The sequence below is a fragment of the Trichechus manatus genome, unplaced genomic scaffold (genome assembly GCF_000243295.1).
Source record: "Trichechus manatus latirostris isolate Lorelei unplaced genomic scaffold, TriManLat1.0 scaffold00005, whole genome shotgun sequence".
Taxonomy (NCBI): Eukaryota; Metazoa; Chordata; class Mammalia; order Sirenia; family Trichechidae; genus Trichechus; species Trichechus manatus.
This window is the reverse complement of record NW_004443941.1, coordinates 7,608,393-7,623,556: the sequence shown is the minus strand read 5'-3', so window position 1 is coordinate 7,623,556 and position 15,164 is coordinate 7,608,393. Positions and strand designations below refer to the sequence as shown.

The 15,164-nt window shown below is 41.9% G+C and overlaps 1 protein-coding gene across 1 annotated transcript in view; it reads right to left on the bottom strand.

The window, feature by feature from the left end:
* LOC105756438 (collagen alpha-1(I) chain-like) overlaps positions 1–11,499 on the bottom strand; it is a 42,041-nt gene extending 30,542 nt beyond the window's left edge. Inside the window, exons 1-2 of the mRNA XM_012556461.1 lie at positions 11,487–11,499; positions 10,794–10,904 (exon numbers count right to left, since the gene is read on the bottom strand). Coding sequence (XP_012411915.1) covers positions 10,794–10,904; positions 11,487–11,499 — 124 coding nt within the window. The remainder of the gene's footprint in view (positions 1–10,793; positions 10,905–11,486) is intronic.
* Between the last annotated feature and the right edge of the window lie 3,665 nt (positions 11,500–15,164).

The window sequence follows — 15,164 nt, the reverse complement described above, 5'->3', positions numbered from 1 at the left end:
GGAATAAGTGATCAGGACGCACCAAGGACTTTTATACGCATGGGGATTGTGTTTTACACACATGGGAATTGCGTTTATTTTATCCCCACCCCCGTCCCCAAAATAACTTCAGCTCTGCTTTTAACTGCTGCCAAACAAAAGGCCCATTTCCTTCCCTTCCCATTATTGGTAACTTTTATACATTTTGTTAACGGTCACCTGCTGTTCTGAATTACGTCCAGCACCTTTATTTCACCTGGTTTTCCCTTATAACTCTGTCTTCTCAAGCTCAGAGAGCTACATAGGGAATACTAACCTCTCCTAAAAATAGGCGAACGGAAGGTTGGAGAAACCGAGAAGAAATGCTAAGGATAATGATAGAAAACAAATTGTTGATTATCTCATGCCTTGTGTGGCAGAGAACCCTCCTGGTAACTCTCGAAGGTGCTGCTGGTCCTCTTGCTTACGGACTTCAGAAGGACTTTATGAAGTGGACCATGGTCCTCTTTGCTTATGGACTTCATAAAGTGTGACCGTGGTCCTCTTTGCTTACGGACTTCGGAAGGACTTCATGAAGTGTGACCGTGGTCCTCTTTGCTTACAGACTTTGGAAGGACTTCATAAAGTGTGACCGGGCTGCTGTTGAATTCTAAAGGACACTAGAGAACTTACCTCCAGGTCCTTGAAAATTTGCATTCTGAAGTTCTGCCTTTAGGTTACTTGATCATCAGTGTCGTACACGAGAAATCTAGAAATAAATAGACATGGGTCCTTGGCAACTTAAATTGCAGCTAAAACAGAAGGATGAGGTGATATCTTAGGCATCATCTTATTTGATGGTTTCCAAACGTGCACATCAGACTCACCCAAGGAATTGTTGAAAAAATACCAGTTCCAGCCACGTTATGTCCCTGTTGTTGGTAGGTGCCGCCGAGTCGGTTCCGACTCATAGCTACCCCATGTACAACTGAACAAAACAGTGCCCTGTTGAATCAGAATTTCCACAAACCTGTGCTTTAAATTCCTAAGTGATTTTGGTGAGCAACCAGGTTTGGAGACCACTGGCTTTATCTTGGAGCCCTGGTGGCGTGGTGGTTAAGAACTTGGCAGCTAACCAAAGGGTTGGCAGTTTGAATCTACCAGCTGCTCCTTGAAAACCTATGGGGCAGTTCTACTCTGTCCTGTAGGATCACTATGAGTCAGCTTCGACTTGACGGCACTGGGTTTGGTTTTTTCTTGCGGGGGGCCTTATCTCAGCACCTGAATGTTTAGATGAGGAAGCTGAGGACTGACTAAGGAGGTAAACTGATTTCTCTGCAGTCCAAGACTGTAGAGGTAAGACTAGACCAGTGACCGTTCACGGGTCCCTTTCACCTCTGAGATTCTGCGGCTCTCTGGTTTCACCTTAAGGACACCCATGTGATGTCTGCTGTGGTCTTCTTTCTGAAATCCAGTGCTTCTCATTTTATTTTCTAAATTTGGCAGTGTGTTGACTTCTGCTTGTATTTCATTCCCAGGGTGCTATTTCTTGCTTCATTACAGACAGTGGGGTATCACAGGTCCTGCACGGTCACACAACCTAGATGCGCGCTTTGTGGGTGATCCCTGGGACCCTGTTCCTCAGATTTCGGTATGGTACAGTATCTCATCCTAATGGCTTCTTTGTGGTTTAAAGTTTCTCTCCTTCCCCCATCACTAAAAAGAAAAAATGCCCTATCTCTTGATGTATTTTTGGCTGCAGATTATTTCGAGATGGCACATTTTTCATAGGGGTAAAAAATAACAGAATTTTCCACACTCTTCTGTGAATTATTTTTCTACTTTCAATTTTAATGACGTTATTAAGATTGATCAATCTTACAAAGGACTCATTTTGTAAAGAGACTAACCGTTAAACAAACAGATGTGTGTGTAATATTTAGCTTCAGTGGCAAAAATTAAGAGTACTGTTGCCATCAGCGGCTAAAATAACAATCCGGATTTTCTAGAAATAGAAAGTTAAGGAAAAGGACTTTTAATGCTTGAGTTTGACACAGAGGAATGAATGATGAAGATGAGATGTATTGAAATAAGATGATGCAATTGAACATACGTTGAAAAATGCACGGCAGTCAATATACAGATGTAAGGTACTGGTTTTTAAAATTATAATTTTCAGTTGAGAGCTAGTATGATTTTGAATGATTAAGAGCTTTTGAAAAAACGCATACATATGGAAATCTCTAGTTGGGAATATGTTGCAAAATATTACCGAGTATGTGGCCTATTTATAGAAGGGGCCCTTTACTTTGAAATGATCTCTTCACTGTGATTCTTATCAGTTAGATTTTTCTGGATCAAGGAGAGGGGCTATGATCTGTACTTTGAGCTTGAAATGTTTTTATCCTAGCTGTGTTCCCCGAGAGCGTGAGGGAACCTTAGCATTAATCATTCATGCTCACCTCGCAGAGCCACCCCAAGAATCTCTTTGATTTTGCTGGGCAGATAATGAAGAGGCGGGAAGACAACTTTGTGGAGATTTTGTAAACAGATCTTTTAATTCAGAGAGTATTTGAGGGCCTTCTCAGGTGGTAGTTTAATTCTGGCAGGGGTCCACAAAAAAGGGAAAATAGGAAATTTGAACCGTCTGAAACTACTAAATGGAGGTGGGAGAGTTCCTGTAAAAGGCAGGTCTCCAGGAATTTCTGATGGGAATAAAACCAAACCAAACCCATTGCTGTTGAGTCGATTCTGACTCATAGAGACCCTCTAGGACAGAGTAGAACTGCCCCATAGGGTTTCTAAGGAGCGGCTAGTGGATTCGAACTGCCGACCTTTTGGTTAGCAGCCAAGCTCTTAACCAGTGTACCACCAAGGCTCCTCTGATGGGAATAAGCGCTTTAAAATAACTGGATACTTTGACTAATCTACCAGATTGGAACTTCTCTCAGTAAAAAAATCAAACCAGTTACTGTCAATTCCAATCCATGGCAACCCCATGTGTGCAGAGTAGAACTGTGCTCCATAGGGTTTTCAAAGCTGTGACCTTTCTGAAGCAGATCACCAGACCTTTATTCTGAGGCGTCTCTGGGTGGGTTTGAACCACCAACCTTTTGGTTAGTAGTCCAGCGCTTAACTGATGGCGTCAAGCAGGGACTCCTTTCCTCAGTAGTGGACGTGTTTGACTGCAGCAAGCTGGGTAACGGTCTCAGTAGGATAGATCGACGGGGAGCTTCTGTCAGAATGTTGAGCACTTCCCAGGTGCTGGGCTGTGTGCTGGCACCGGGCCCAGGTGAGGCAGGTGTGCCCTCACAGGGTGCAGTGTTCGGAGCGGGAAGCAGAGAACCTGTGATGAGTATTGTGGTTGTCATGGTCACCACCATGATCTGTGTAAACTGCCCGGCGCAGAGTGAGCATGACTTACTCAGGGAGGTGCTGGGTGGGAGGGAATAGGGCCAGCTTCCTGAGGAAGGATGGAGCTTGAGGTGACTCTTGAAGAATGCATAGTGCGTGCTGGAAAGATTAGGGTGTGGGGGAGTCCCAGGCAGAGGGAACAGCGTGCAGAAAGGTGCAGAAAGTCATGGGGAGGAGAACACAGCGTGCTCTGGGGGACTGTTTCATTATGGCTGGAGCAGAGGGAGTGTGCTGAGGAGTGGAGGTGCTGAGGCAGTGAAAGGTCATGGATGTCTTGAAAGGGAATTGTTATGGATTGAATTGTGGCCCCCAAATGTATGTCAACTTGTCTAGGCCATGATTCCCAGTATTGTGTGATTGTGTACCATTTTGTCATCTGATGTGATTTTCCTATGTGTTGTAAATCCTGCCTCTATGGTGTTAATGAGGCAGGATTAGTGGCAGTTAATGTTAAAGAGGCAGGACTCAACCTACAAGATTAGGTTGTATGTTGAGTCAGTCTCTTTTGAGATGTAAAAGAAAGATGTGAGCAGAGAGACATGGGGACCTCCTACCACCAAGAAAGCAGAGCCGGGAACGGTTCGCGTCCTTTGGACCCGGGGTCCCTGTGCTGAGAAGCTCTTTGATTGGGGAAGATTGATGACAAGGACCTTCCCCTGGAGCTGGCACCCTGAATTTGGACTTCTAGTCTTCTAGACTGTGAGACAATATGTTTCTCTCTGTTAAAGTCATCCATTTGTGGTATTTCTGTTACAGCAGCACTGGGTGACGAAAGCAGGTGTTTTACCCTAAAGATGAAGGGAAGGGAGTGTTGAAAGATTTTAGAAAAGTTTGTGTGTTTTTTGAAGTTCACTTGAGGTCCAGTATGGAAGGGAATGGAGTTCAGTAGAGCAAAATGGCTGAGTAGGGAGACCACTTAGGAGGCTGTGGCCGTAATTCATTTAAGAAATGATGAGGAACCGTAGTCAGGTCAGGGGTATAGTATACAATCTGTTGGGTCCAGAGAAATTGTTAATAATCAGCTTGACTGACAGGAAAGCCTGAATTCCCAGGGCCTCACAGTCTGTCACTGTGAGGGTTTACCTTCTCTCCCAATTAGTAATAGCTGGTGAAGAGTCTCCAAATGCGTATCCAGGAGTTGAAGATGGTCCACATTATACAGTGCTTTATAATTTTCAAATCTGTTTCTCTTTCCATTATTCTACAATTAGGTAGAAAAATTTTCATTCTCAACTATATGCTATGAATTGAAATGTTGGGGTTGATATTCTTGTAGGAAGCATTGGCCGTATTTTGTAGAATTAGCTTCTTGGAGTAAATATGTTCCTGAAGCATTAACGTGTAAAGTAAAAAATTGAGCATTGTATTTTAAATGCTTATAACAGTGCACCATTTAAACTAATCCTGTTGAAAAGTCTGTGGTTTAAAAAATCATTTTTAAGTAATTTACTTCTTTATCTCTTTTCTAAATCCAGAGTTTCCTAGTAGGCTTTGCTGAAAGAAACAAACATTCTGCGTTGCTGGGTGGGAACATACTTTGTTCTTCAGCTATTTCCAGAGAAATCATGTGGTACTTTTTGTTTGATGGCAAATCTTTTTTTATTTTTTAAGAACTTGAGAAAAAAAAAAAAACTTATGAAATATTTGTTTTACAGTACACTGTAATTCTTAAAAATAACTTCTCATTTTGCAAGTCATATATTAAAGAACTTGCCTGTAATCCCCGTGCTAACCCTTGTTAACATTTGGTGTACTTCTTCCTGGTCTTGTTCATTCATTCTTGCTCACACACATACACTCACACACTCACATGATTGTGCTAATGTTGTTACCTCATGAATTGTATCCATATTAAAAATTTTTCAAAATCATTTTTCATGGATGTATAAAGTATGTATGCGGTCTCCTTTTCTTGATACCTAGGTTGTCTTCAGTTTTTCGCTGTTATAAAAAGCTCTGTGATGAGCATCATTGCATTCAGATGTTTGTCTGAATTCATCTTTTCTCTTAGATTCCTAAGAGTGGAATTTCTGGATATAAGGAATTTTGTTTAACATTGACTTCAAAGGTTGTGCTGTTCCCACTACATTTGATTTCCACCTGACTGCTTTGAGAGTGATTCACTTAGTATCTTGGCATCGACTGACTTACTACCATGGCAAAAAAAAAAACCCCCGTTGCTGTTGAGTCAGTTCCGATTGATGGTTTCAGAGCAGAACTGTGCTCTGTAGGGTTTTCAGTCACTAAGTCTTTCTTGTGAGGCGACTCTGGGTGGACTCGAACCTCCAACCTCTTGGGTAGAACCAAGCGCGTTAACTGTTTCACCACTCAAGGATTCCATGGTGGGTGCCTTCAAACTTAAGCAGGCTGGTAACATTTTATATGGGATTTGGTTTTTATTACTTTTAATTATTATTGTTTCTAGAACAGTTCTATAAATTGCAATATTCTTCATACTGAGGACACATGTACATGGGTCATATGTCTCAGGCAAAGATACTTGCAGCCTACTGCAGAAATGTAATTGACTACTGGGTGAATTTCCTTTCTTTTCATGTGGAATGAGAATGAGGTTTATTGGTTTGTATAAACTAGAGCAGAAAAGTTAATAGAAATAATAAAAGCTGTCAGACTCTGTTTAGCTCTATTATGCTTTTATACTCAGATTCTTTTGAAACTGAGTTTAGAAAATTGGTGTGCCTTTTAGTGCGTCTACAGAATATTAATTACAATATTATCAAAAAATCCAACCCTTTGAAGTTTAGACAGAACCAAAGAGCATATCTTGACGTTTTTGGTTTTCTTATAATTTCCTCTATGCTCTAAATTGCTCCCTTTTACATGTTTTGTAAACCGTATGCTTTTATGTGTTCTGAATTTTACCAGGTTAAAGTTAGGGGAGAGGATCCAAGATGAAATGCCAACTTAGATAAATCCTCGTGGATTTGTTTTTCTATTCATAGCTCATGTTGTATTTACTGCTGACTATCATCTTAAATGAAACACATACAAAGAAAGGGTCCTTCTTCAAGATTCTGATATAACCGTAACGTCATGCTCTTTCTCACAGCACCGCTGTTAGAGGATTGCAGAGAAAGAAGCAATTAATGGAGCCATCCAAATCCTGCAGAGAATGAGACTCAATGTAGGGGAACTGGGCAGTGGACAGAGTACCAGTTTTTATAGAACTGTAATTAATACAGGCATGACTCACTTTAAAAACCTCAACTGTGGAGATTGGATTTAAAAAGTTACGGAGAATGATTATTCACATTATGAAAGGATTCGTCCCTTGTAAAAAGGTTTATTATCTTCCTTTTGATAGGGTACTCCCTTGGTGCATTTGGGTACTTGTCTGCTCATTGTTCAAAAAAAAAAAAAGAATTAGAATGCCCTAAGATGCAGTATCTTAAAAAATTAAACATTCACCTAGAGTATGACCAGCTGTTCCACTCCTGTGTATTTTCTTAAGAGAAATGAAAGCATATGTCCACCTAACGACTTGACAGGAATGTTCATAGCAGCTTTATTGTAGTAACCCCTGTCATGGATTGAATTGTGTCCCCCAAAAATATGTGTATCAATTTGGCTAGGCTATGATTCCCAGTATTGTGTGATTGTCCATCATTTTGTCATCTGATGTGATTTTCCTATGTGTTATAAATCCTATCTCTATGATGTTGATGTGATAGGATTAGTGGCAGTTATGTTAATGAAGCAGGACTCAATCTACAAGATTGGATTGTGTCTTGAGTCAGTCTCTTGTGATATTAAAGAGAGAAGCGAGCAGAGAGACATGGGAACCTCATACCACCAAGAAAGCAGCTCCGGGAGCAGAGTATGTCCTTTGGACCTGGGCTTCCTATGCAGAGAAGCTCCTAGACCAAGGGAAGATTGACGACAAGGACCTTCCTTCAGAACTGACAGAGAAAGCCTTCCCCTAGAGCTGGCACTCTGAATTTGGACTTCTGACCTCTCAGACTGTGAGAGAATAAATTTCTCTTTGTTAAAGCCATCCACTGGTGGTATTTCTGTTATAGCAGTACTACATAACTGAGACAACCCCAAACTGAAAACAACATAAATGTCTGTCATAGGTGAATGGATAAATAAAGTGGTATATCCATACAGTGGAATACTACTCAGCAATAAAAAGGAATGAGCTATTGCTAAACGCACCAACATGGGTGAATCTGAAAATAATTATGTTGAGAGAAAGAAGCCTTGAGAGTACATAGTGTATGATCCCATTTATATAGAAGATGTAAAGTCATCTATAGTATCAGCAAGCAGAGCTGTGCTTATCTGGGGGTGGGGGCTGGGGGAGGGCAGGAGGAGTGTAAGAAAGACAAAGGGGCATGAGGAAACTTTTGGGGGCGATGGGTATGTTCATTTTCTTGACTGTGGCGATGTTTTTACGGTGTATACACATATCAAAACTTACCAGTTATACAGTTTATATGTTGTTATTAGGTGCCATCAAGTCGGTTCCGACTCCTAGCGACCCTGTGTCCAACAGAATGAAACACTGCCTGGTCCTGCACCATCCTCACAATCACTGTTATGCTTATATATGTCTATATATGTACTGTTTAGTGTATGTCAGCTATACCTCAGTAAAGCTGTCTTTTTTCTTTTTTTAAGAATGTCCTAAGATGAGTTCCTTTTGCATGCCTGTTGTATTCCCCTCAACCCACTCACAGTCAGGAATGGGGCGGGAGTGGACCAACAGCTGTTGTCCAGTGTGCAGAGTGCGGAGATAGAAATGGACACAGAGGTGGGCAGGCAAGGCCTCCTGGAGGACCGGAGCTTGAGCTCAGTGGGTGTGCGGAGTCTGGGGACTGCAGCCTGGACTGAGGGTGTGTCTGGGTTTGGGGCAGAGCTGTGGGCAAGGCGGCAGGGATGTTGTGTGCCTGTGGGACTCTGCATTGTGCAAGTGGTTAATGTACTCTGGTCTGAAAGGTCGGAAGTTTGAGTCCACCCAGAGGTGCCTCAGAAGAAAGGCTTGGTGGTCTACTTCCGAAAATCAGCCATTGAAAACCCCATGGAGCACAGTTCCATTCTGACACACGTGGGGTCACCATGAGTGGGAATGGAAGGCTGCTGATCTGGTGTGTGCTTATTTATCATACAGTTTGAAGCTTTGTTTTGAAAGCTTTGGGGTATCACTGATGGGTGATAAGGGAGGAAAAGACAAAAATCAGCTCAGGACCCTTGCCTGTCTCTTGGAGGCTGAGAAGGCAGGAATTTCGGATTCAGACACAAGGAGCCTTTATAAGATGCCACCTCCTTTCAGAGAGAATGTTGTTATCCAAGAGGATCTGTCCTGCAGAGGGCCCCACTCTGCCCAGGAAACCACACACCACCCTGGAATCCCATCTGTACAAACACTTAAACCTTCTCATCTCAAAAATAAAGTGTTCTTTGTAGAAACCTTGGAAAACATAGTTAAGAAAATTTCAAGTGCCTTGAATCTCGGTGTTGCCACCCAGTGCTGGCTACTTTTAACATTTTGATATATGTTATTCCAGATATAGGTGTGCTTTCGAACAAAAATAGAATCGTAATATACCTATATACGTTGTTACCTGCTATTTCATCCTGAGCATTGGCTGTGTTTTATGTAGACATATAATAAATACATCCTTGCTTTCATTTGGTGCGTGAGAATCTACGTATGTGTGTGTATTATGATTTATTTAACCAAACTCCTTTTTGGAAATTTTTTTTATTATTATGATTGTACTTTAGATGAAGGTTCACAGAGCAGATTAGTTTCTCAATAAACAATACGCATATTGTTTTGTGACATTGGTTGCCAACCCCACAACATGTCAACACTCTCCCCTTCTCGACCTTGGATGCCCGATTACCAGCTTTCCTGTCCCCTCCTGCCTTCTCGTCCTTGCCCTTGGGCTGGTGTGTCCATTTAGTCTCGTTTTGTTTTGTGGGCCTTTTTTTTTTTTTTTTTTTTAATTGTACTTCAGGTGAAGGCTTACAGAACAAATAGTTTCTCATGAAACAGTAGTACCCATATTGTTTTATGACATTGGTTAACAACCCCACAACATGTCAACCCTCTAACTTCTCAACCTTTTTTTTTTTGGTGAAAATACACATAGCCAAAGATACACCATTTCAAAAATTTCTACATGCACAGTTCGGTGACATTGACTACACTCTTGCAGTTGTGCTGTTATTCTCACTTAAGATGAAGGCTTACAGAACAAAATAGTTTCTCATTTAACAGTTACTACAAATGTTGCCCTATGACAATGGTTAACAATCTCGCCACACATCAACAATATCCTTACTCAACCTTGGGTTCCCTATCACCAGCTTCCTTGTCCCCTTCTGCCTTCTGGCCCTTGTCACTGGACTCCTGTACCTCGTTAGTCTCATTTGGTTTTATGGGGCTGTCCACTCCCAGGCTGAACAGTGAACCTCGGAGATAACTTCACCACTGAGCTAAAAGCGTGTCTGGGGGCCACACTCTCAGGGTTTCTCCAGTCTCCTTTAGGCCAGTAATCTGGTCTTTTTTTTGTGTTGTGGGCAATTTTGGGGAATTTTTTTGTTATAAAAAATTAGGCTGGGAAAGTCAGAATTTTATTAAAAATCAAGTAAAACCCAAGAATGTCAGTTAATTAAATTGTTTATTAAAAATTGTCTTCCTCCTTTGGAATCTGAAAAAAAAAAAAAAAAAATTGTCTTCCTAATTTATATTACAGAAAAATAGCCTTGGTCTAGTGGGCAGTTTTAACTAACTAAAGGGGAGGAAGATCCATTTCTAGAATTACACGTGGGCACATACAGCGGTTCTTTGTTAGCCAGTGATAATCATTTCATCTGTACTGTTCACAAAAAGTAACCAGTGTGAATCTGTTGTTCCCAAAGGGAGATTTCTTTCCTGTATCACAAAGAAGTTAAAAAGTATAAATAACAGTAATAGCTAACATTCTTTTGAATGCTTCTGTGTTCCACATATTGTTAGGAGCATTTTACATGCATTAACTCAAATAATCCTCAAAACAATTCTGTGAATATAGTTATTATTCCTGTTTTACAGATGAGTAAACTGAGGACAGAGGGGTTAGTAACTGGCCCAAATAAATGATCAATTTATACATAAAACATATTCAGAGTCACTAGTTAGCAAATAAATGCAAATTAAAATAACAATGAGCCATCACTCTAAAGATGGAGGGTGACCTTCGAAGAACCTTCACACAGCCACGCGCCACGTAACGTCCATTCGGGCAACGTCCAACCACATACACGTGTGTCCTATAGTAGGAGCTTGGTTAAATAAATTATGGCACATCCATATGGTAGAATGCTGTACAGCTGTTACAAAGGATGAGTTGGGTGTATGTTTATAGAAATAGATGTTCAGGAAATAGTAAATGGGTAAAAACACACACCATGGAACATGAAGGTGGAACATGAAGGTCCATTGTCTGCGTGCTCTGTGCTCCTGGTCTTGGTATTGGCCCCCACCAGGATGCGAGCGTCAACGATTTCGTCCTTTGTCCCTGCAGTGTCAGGGAGACGTGTCATCTGCTGACCCATAGGATGCATGTCTTTTCAAGGAACCCCTGGAGTTTCAGTGAGTAGCCTTCTAGGGTTCTCTGAAATTGAGCATTATGAGTAATGCCTGACTTAGCAGAGGGAGAGACGGAATTAATGCATTTTGTTATAGATCTTATATTGGCTCCATTTAACAAAAGCAGAAACAGAATTTTCTGACTCAGAAGGCCAGCACAGCAAGAACTATGAGTTTGTTGCTGTTGTTTTTTAAAGTCCTCCTCTGTACCCATTTGAGTGCCTTTCTTCATCTACCCGTGAGACTCCCTCCACCCACCAGGTTTTCTTCTTCGCTTCTGTATCGTCCTGCCCTTGGCTGCTAGGACTTCCCTTTTGTTTATTTTTTTTAAACCAAAGTTTACCTGTTCTGGGTCTCATTTCAAGTCCTTGGTAATAGAAGCTGATCTGAGACTGGAACTCAGATGTCACAGGGAACAGTGACTTCATGTGTTACCCTTCTTAAGTAATTGAATTTTAACCCCTGCTTTTTCTCAGAGGTCTAACCAGTTTGGGAATTGTAGAAAGCTTACCCTTCACCTCCATCCCCCGGGGCAGCACCCTCCATTCCTCCTCCTCCGAGCCAGGGCTGCCTTGATACCACTTAAAAACTTTGTTTCTTGTGTTACAGAGAGAACTTTGTGTGGTATGCTTCCTACGTTTTGAAAACTATCCACAAATATTTTAGGGAACTTTCAGGAAGGGCCATCCTCTGGCTGAACTCTGCCCACAGAATCCGTCAACACAGAGTTTCGGCTCTTCATGGCAGGACAGGTGCAAGTGTGCACCAGTGACCTCACAGCCAGACACCGTTTCTGCGAGTGGCCTGCCAGGAGAAGAGGAGACAATCAATATCAAAGTTAAAAAATGAACTTTCTAGTTGGCCCTCTTGTTGACAAAGCCAATCAGGAATCAAGCTGCTGTCAACTTGTTTTTATATACGTGTGGCCTAAAGAACGTGTGTTAGAGACTCTTAGTCAGAAAAAGCCTTTGTGTTTTATTAGGTTGAGGGTACAGCATGGAGGGGGAACCTCAGGGTCACGGAGCCAAACCCAAATCAAGAGGCAAAACACACGGGTGTGTAGACCAGCACTTGGATTAGAGCTTTCTGTGATGCTGGAAATGCTCTCTGTCCCCACAGTTGTCACCAGCCACATGTGGCTGTTGAGTGCTTGAAATGTGGCTAGTGTGGCTGAAGAGCTGGTTTGTAATTCTATTTAATTTTAATGAATTCAAATTTAAATAGCTACATGGGACTAAACCAAACCAAAAACCAAGCCCATTGTCGTCAAGTGGATTCAGACTCATAGCAACCTTGTAGGACAGAGAAGAACCGCCCCATAGGGTTTCCAAGAAGTGCCTGGTGGATTCCAGCTGCCGACCTTTTGGTTAGCAGCCACGCTCTTAACCACTGCTTCACTAGGGTTTCCTACATGGGACTAGTGGCTGCCATATTGGATTGCAGAGACTAGACTCTGAAGCTGGACCACTTGGGTCAAATCCCATCTCCGCTGTCTTTCACCTCTGTGACCTTGGGCAAGTTACTTCACAATTCCATGCCACAGTTTTCTTATCTGTAAAATACGGAAGATAATACTGCCTACCCCCAAAAGGTCATTTTGAGGATACATGAGTTAATATTTGTGAAGGGCTTAGGCCTGGCATATAACCAAAAAACCAAACCCACTGCCATCTAGTCGATTCCAGCTCATAGCAACTCTATAGGACAGAGTAGAATAGAACTGCCCCCATCGGGTTTCCAAGGCTGTAAATCTTTACAGAAGCAGACTGCTTCATCTTTCTCTGGTGGAGCAGCTGGTGGGTTCAAATCGCCAACCTTTCGGTGAGCAGCTGAGCTTAACTTAAACCACAGCACCACCAAGGTTCCTTTGGCCTGGCACATAGTAAGAGCTATATAAATGTGTGTTAAGTAATGCAGATATACATACATAAAGTTAAAAATTAAAGCCAGATCCAGGTTGTATTTTCTTTCAAGAAATTTGCGTGCATCAATCATCAGTATATTTTTCTTAAAAAATAAAATAAAAACAAACAGTTGCTGTCGGTTCATTCTGGGTTATGGAGACTCCATGTGTGTCAGAGTAAAACTGTGCTCCATAGGGTTTTCAATGGCTGTTTTTTTTTTTTTTTTTTTTTGGAGGTAGATTGCCAGGCCTCTCTTCCGAGGTGCTTCTGAGTGGACTTGAACCACCAACCTTTTGGTTAGCTGCCGAGCATGTTAACTGTTTGCACCACCCAGAGATGCCTATATTTTTCTTAAGACCCCTGAAATACAGGGTAGATCAGAAAAGTCATCGATTCAGTGAATATTTGTTGAGCCCAAGTGCTGTGCTGGTGCTGGGGATACACGTGGTGCATGCATAGGAGACATGATTCTTACTGATGGTAATAAAATTGATAACTGTCTGGCACACTCCATTCGATTTGTATAATTGTTTAAAAACATTATATAAACCCCCACATTCATGAAGTACTAAACGTGAGAAGCTTTGGAACCGTAACTGATTGGATGAGACCCAGACCTAAAGAAGGAAGGCGATTGGCTGTTTGCTGGTGATTAGTTTTCAGCACTTGCTAAAAAGTGGAGGGAGGGCGGAAGAATCTTCTGGTTTGCTTTCCATACGAAATATATTAAAATGTCAGCATAGCCTAGCCCCTGACACAAGAAAAATGGTTTCAGAGTTAAGCCTCTAAATGTCCTTAAAAGCACGACATCGGCAATTATCTAATCAAATTAATAAAGGCTACTGGTAATAGAAGTAACCTGGGACGCATTTTCCGGCAGGTAAAGCTTCAGAGACCCTCACATCTGTACGTGGTTAGAAGCCCCGGCTGTTACTCGGCTTTCTCCGCTGTCAGCCCACGTTTCTCACTGTGAACGGATAGTACATAATAATAAAAGCCTGGACATCAGCCAGTGCAGGGTTTTGGCTAACTTTTAGAATGTTTGTGGAAGCTGGAAAAGCAGTGCAGCTGTTACGCTGGGTACTTTCCAGTGGGGGCTGTGTTTTCCCGATGAAAGTGCAAATGGTCATTGAAATGCAGTCAGTATTTCTGGCTTGTGCGTATGGTAATTCTTTTCCCTTTTTGTTATGTCAGTTGATCATTTCTTAGGATTTGTTTTGTGTTTTTTTTTTTCCGGCAGTCTAGAATCCACTAAAAGTGAGGGAATGAGCGGATGTTTTAGGCAGATTTTCGTTCTTTGTTTAAAAGAAAAAAAAAAGGCAGTTAATCACATTTATTGGCGGAAGGCTTATCTTAAATAACCACGAAATTTTTGTTTAAGGTATTTTATTGTGTGACTCATGTTTCAGGCAGCAAAGAAGAACAGCATCCCAAATAATGTCCCACATATTTAGAGCTGACTGGAAACCTCTAGGAGCCCAGGTGGCACAGTGGTTAAGAGCTCAGCTGCTAACCAAAAGGTGAGCAGTTCGAATCCACCAGCTGCGCCTTGCAAACCCTGTGGGGCAGTTCTACTCCATCCTAGAGGGTCACTAGGAGTCGGAATCAACTAGACGGCCCCGAGTTTGGTTTTTTGGGTTTGGAAACCTCTAGATCATGACGTGGGCTGCAGTGTCAGGGATCTGAGGAGTTGGCAGGGCCAGGCTGCCTAGAGACCCCCTTCCTTGAGCGACTGGCTCTGCTCAGTGGTGAGGTCACCTTTCCCATCCCAAACCCACTACCTACTGCGCTGGGGGAGGGGCAGGTAGTTATATTGGTATTTGGAGTTTTTGCAGTGTTTTCTATAAGCTAGAAGGCGACCTGACCAATCAGTAGTTCTCAACCTTTGGCTGCGTCTTTTTTTTTTTTTGCTCCATATTCAGTTTTATTCCAATTGTTTTTAAAAAGCATAATACATATTCATATGTATCTCAGTATAACTTTATAGAATCCTTTTGCTTTGCAGACATTGATACAAAGTAACTAAAAGATACACAAGCATGAACTTCTACACTTAGGTGTGCTTCACAGTTCTTCCCAGACTTTTTCTTCTGAAAAGTTTTAAGCCTTTAGAGAAGTTGCAGAACGGTACAATGAACACCCATATGCCCTCCACCTAGATTGACCAGTTGCTAGTATCTGCCACATTTACTTTACAGCTGTCTGTCTGGAGCCCTGGTGGCGCAGTGGTTAAGAGCTCAGCTGCTAACCAAAAGGTCGGCAGTTCTAAGGCACCAGCCGCTCCT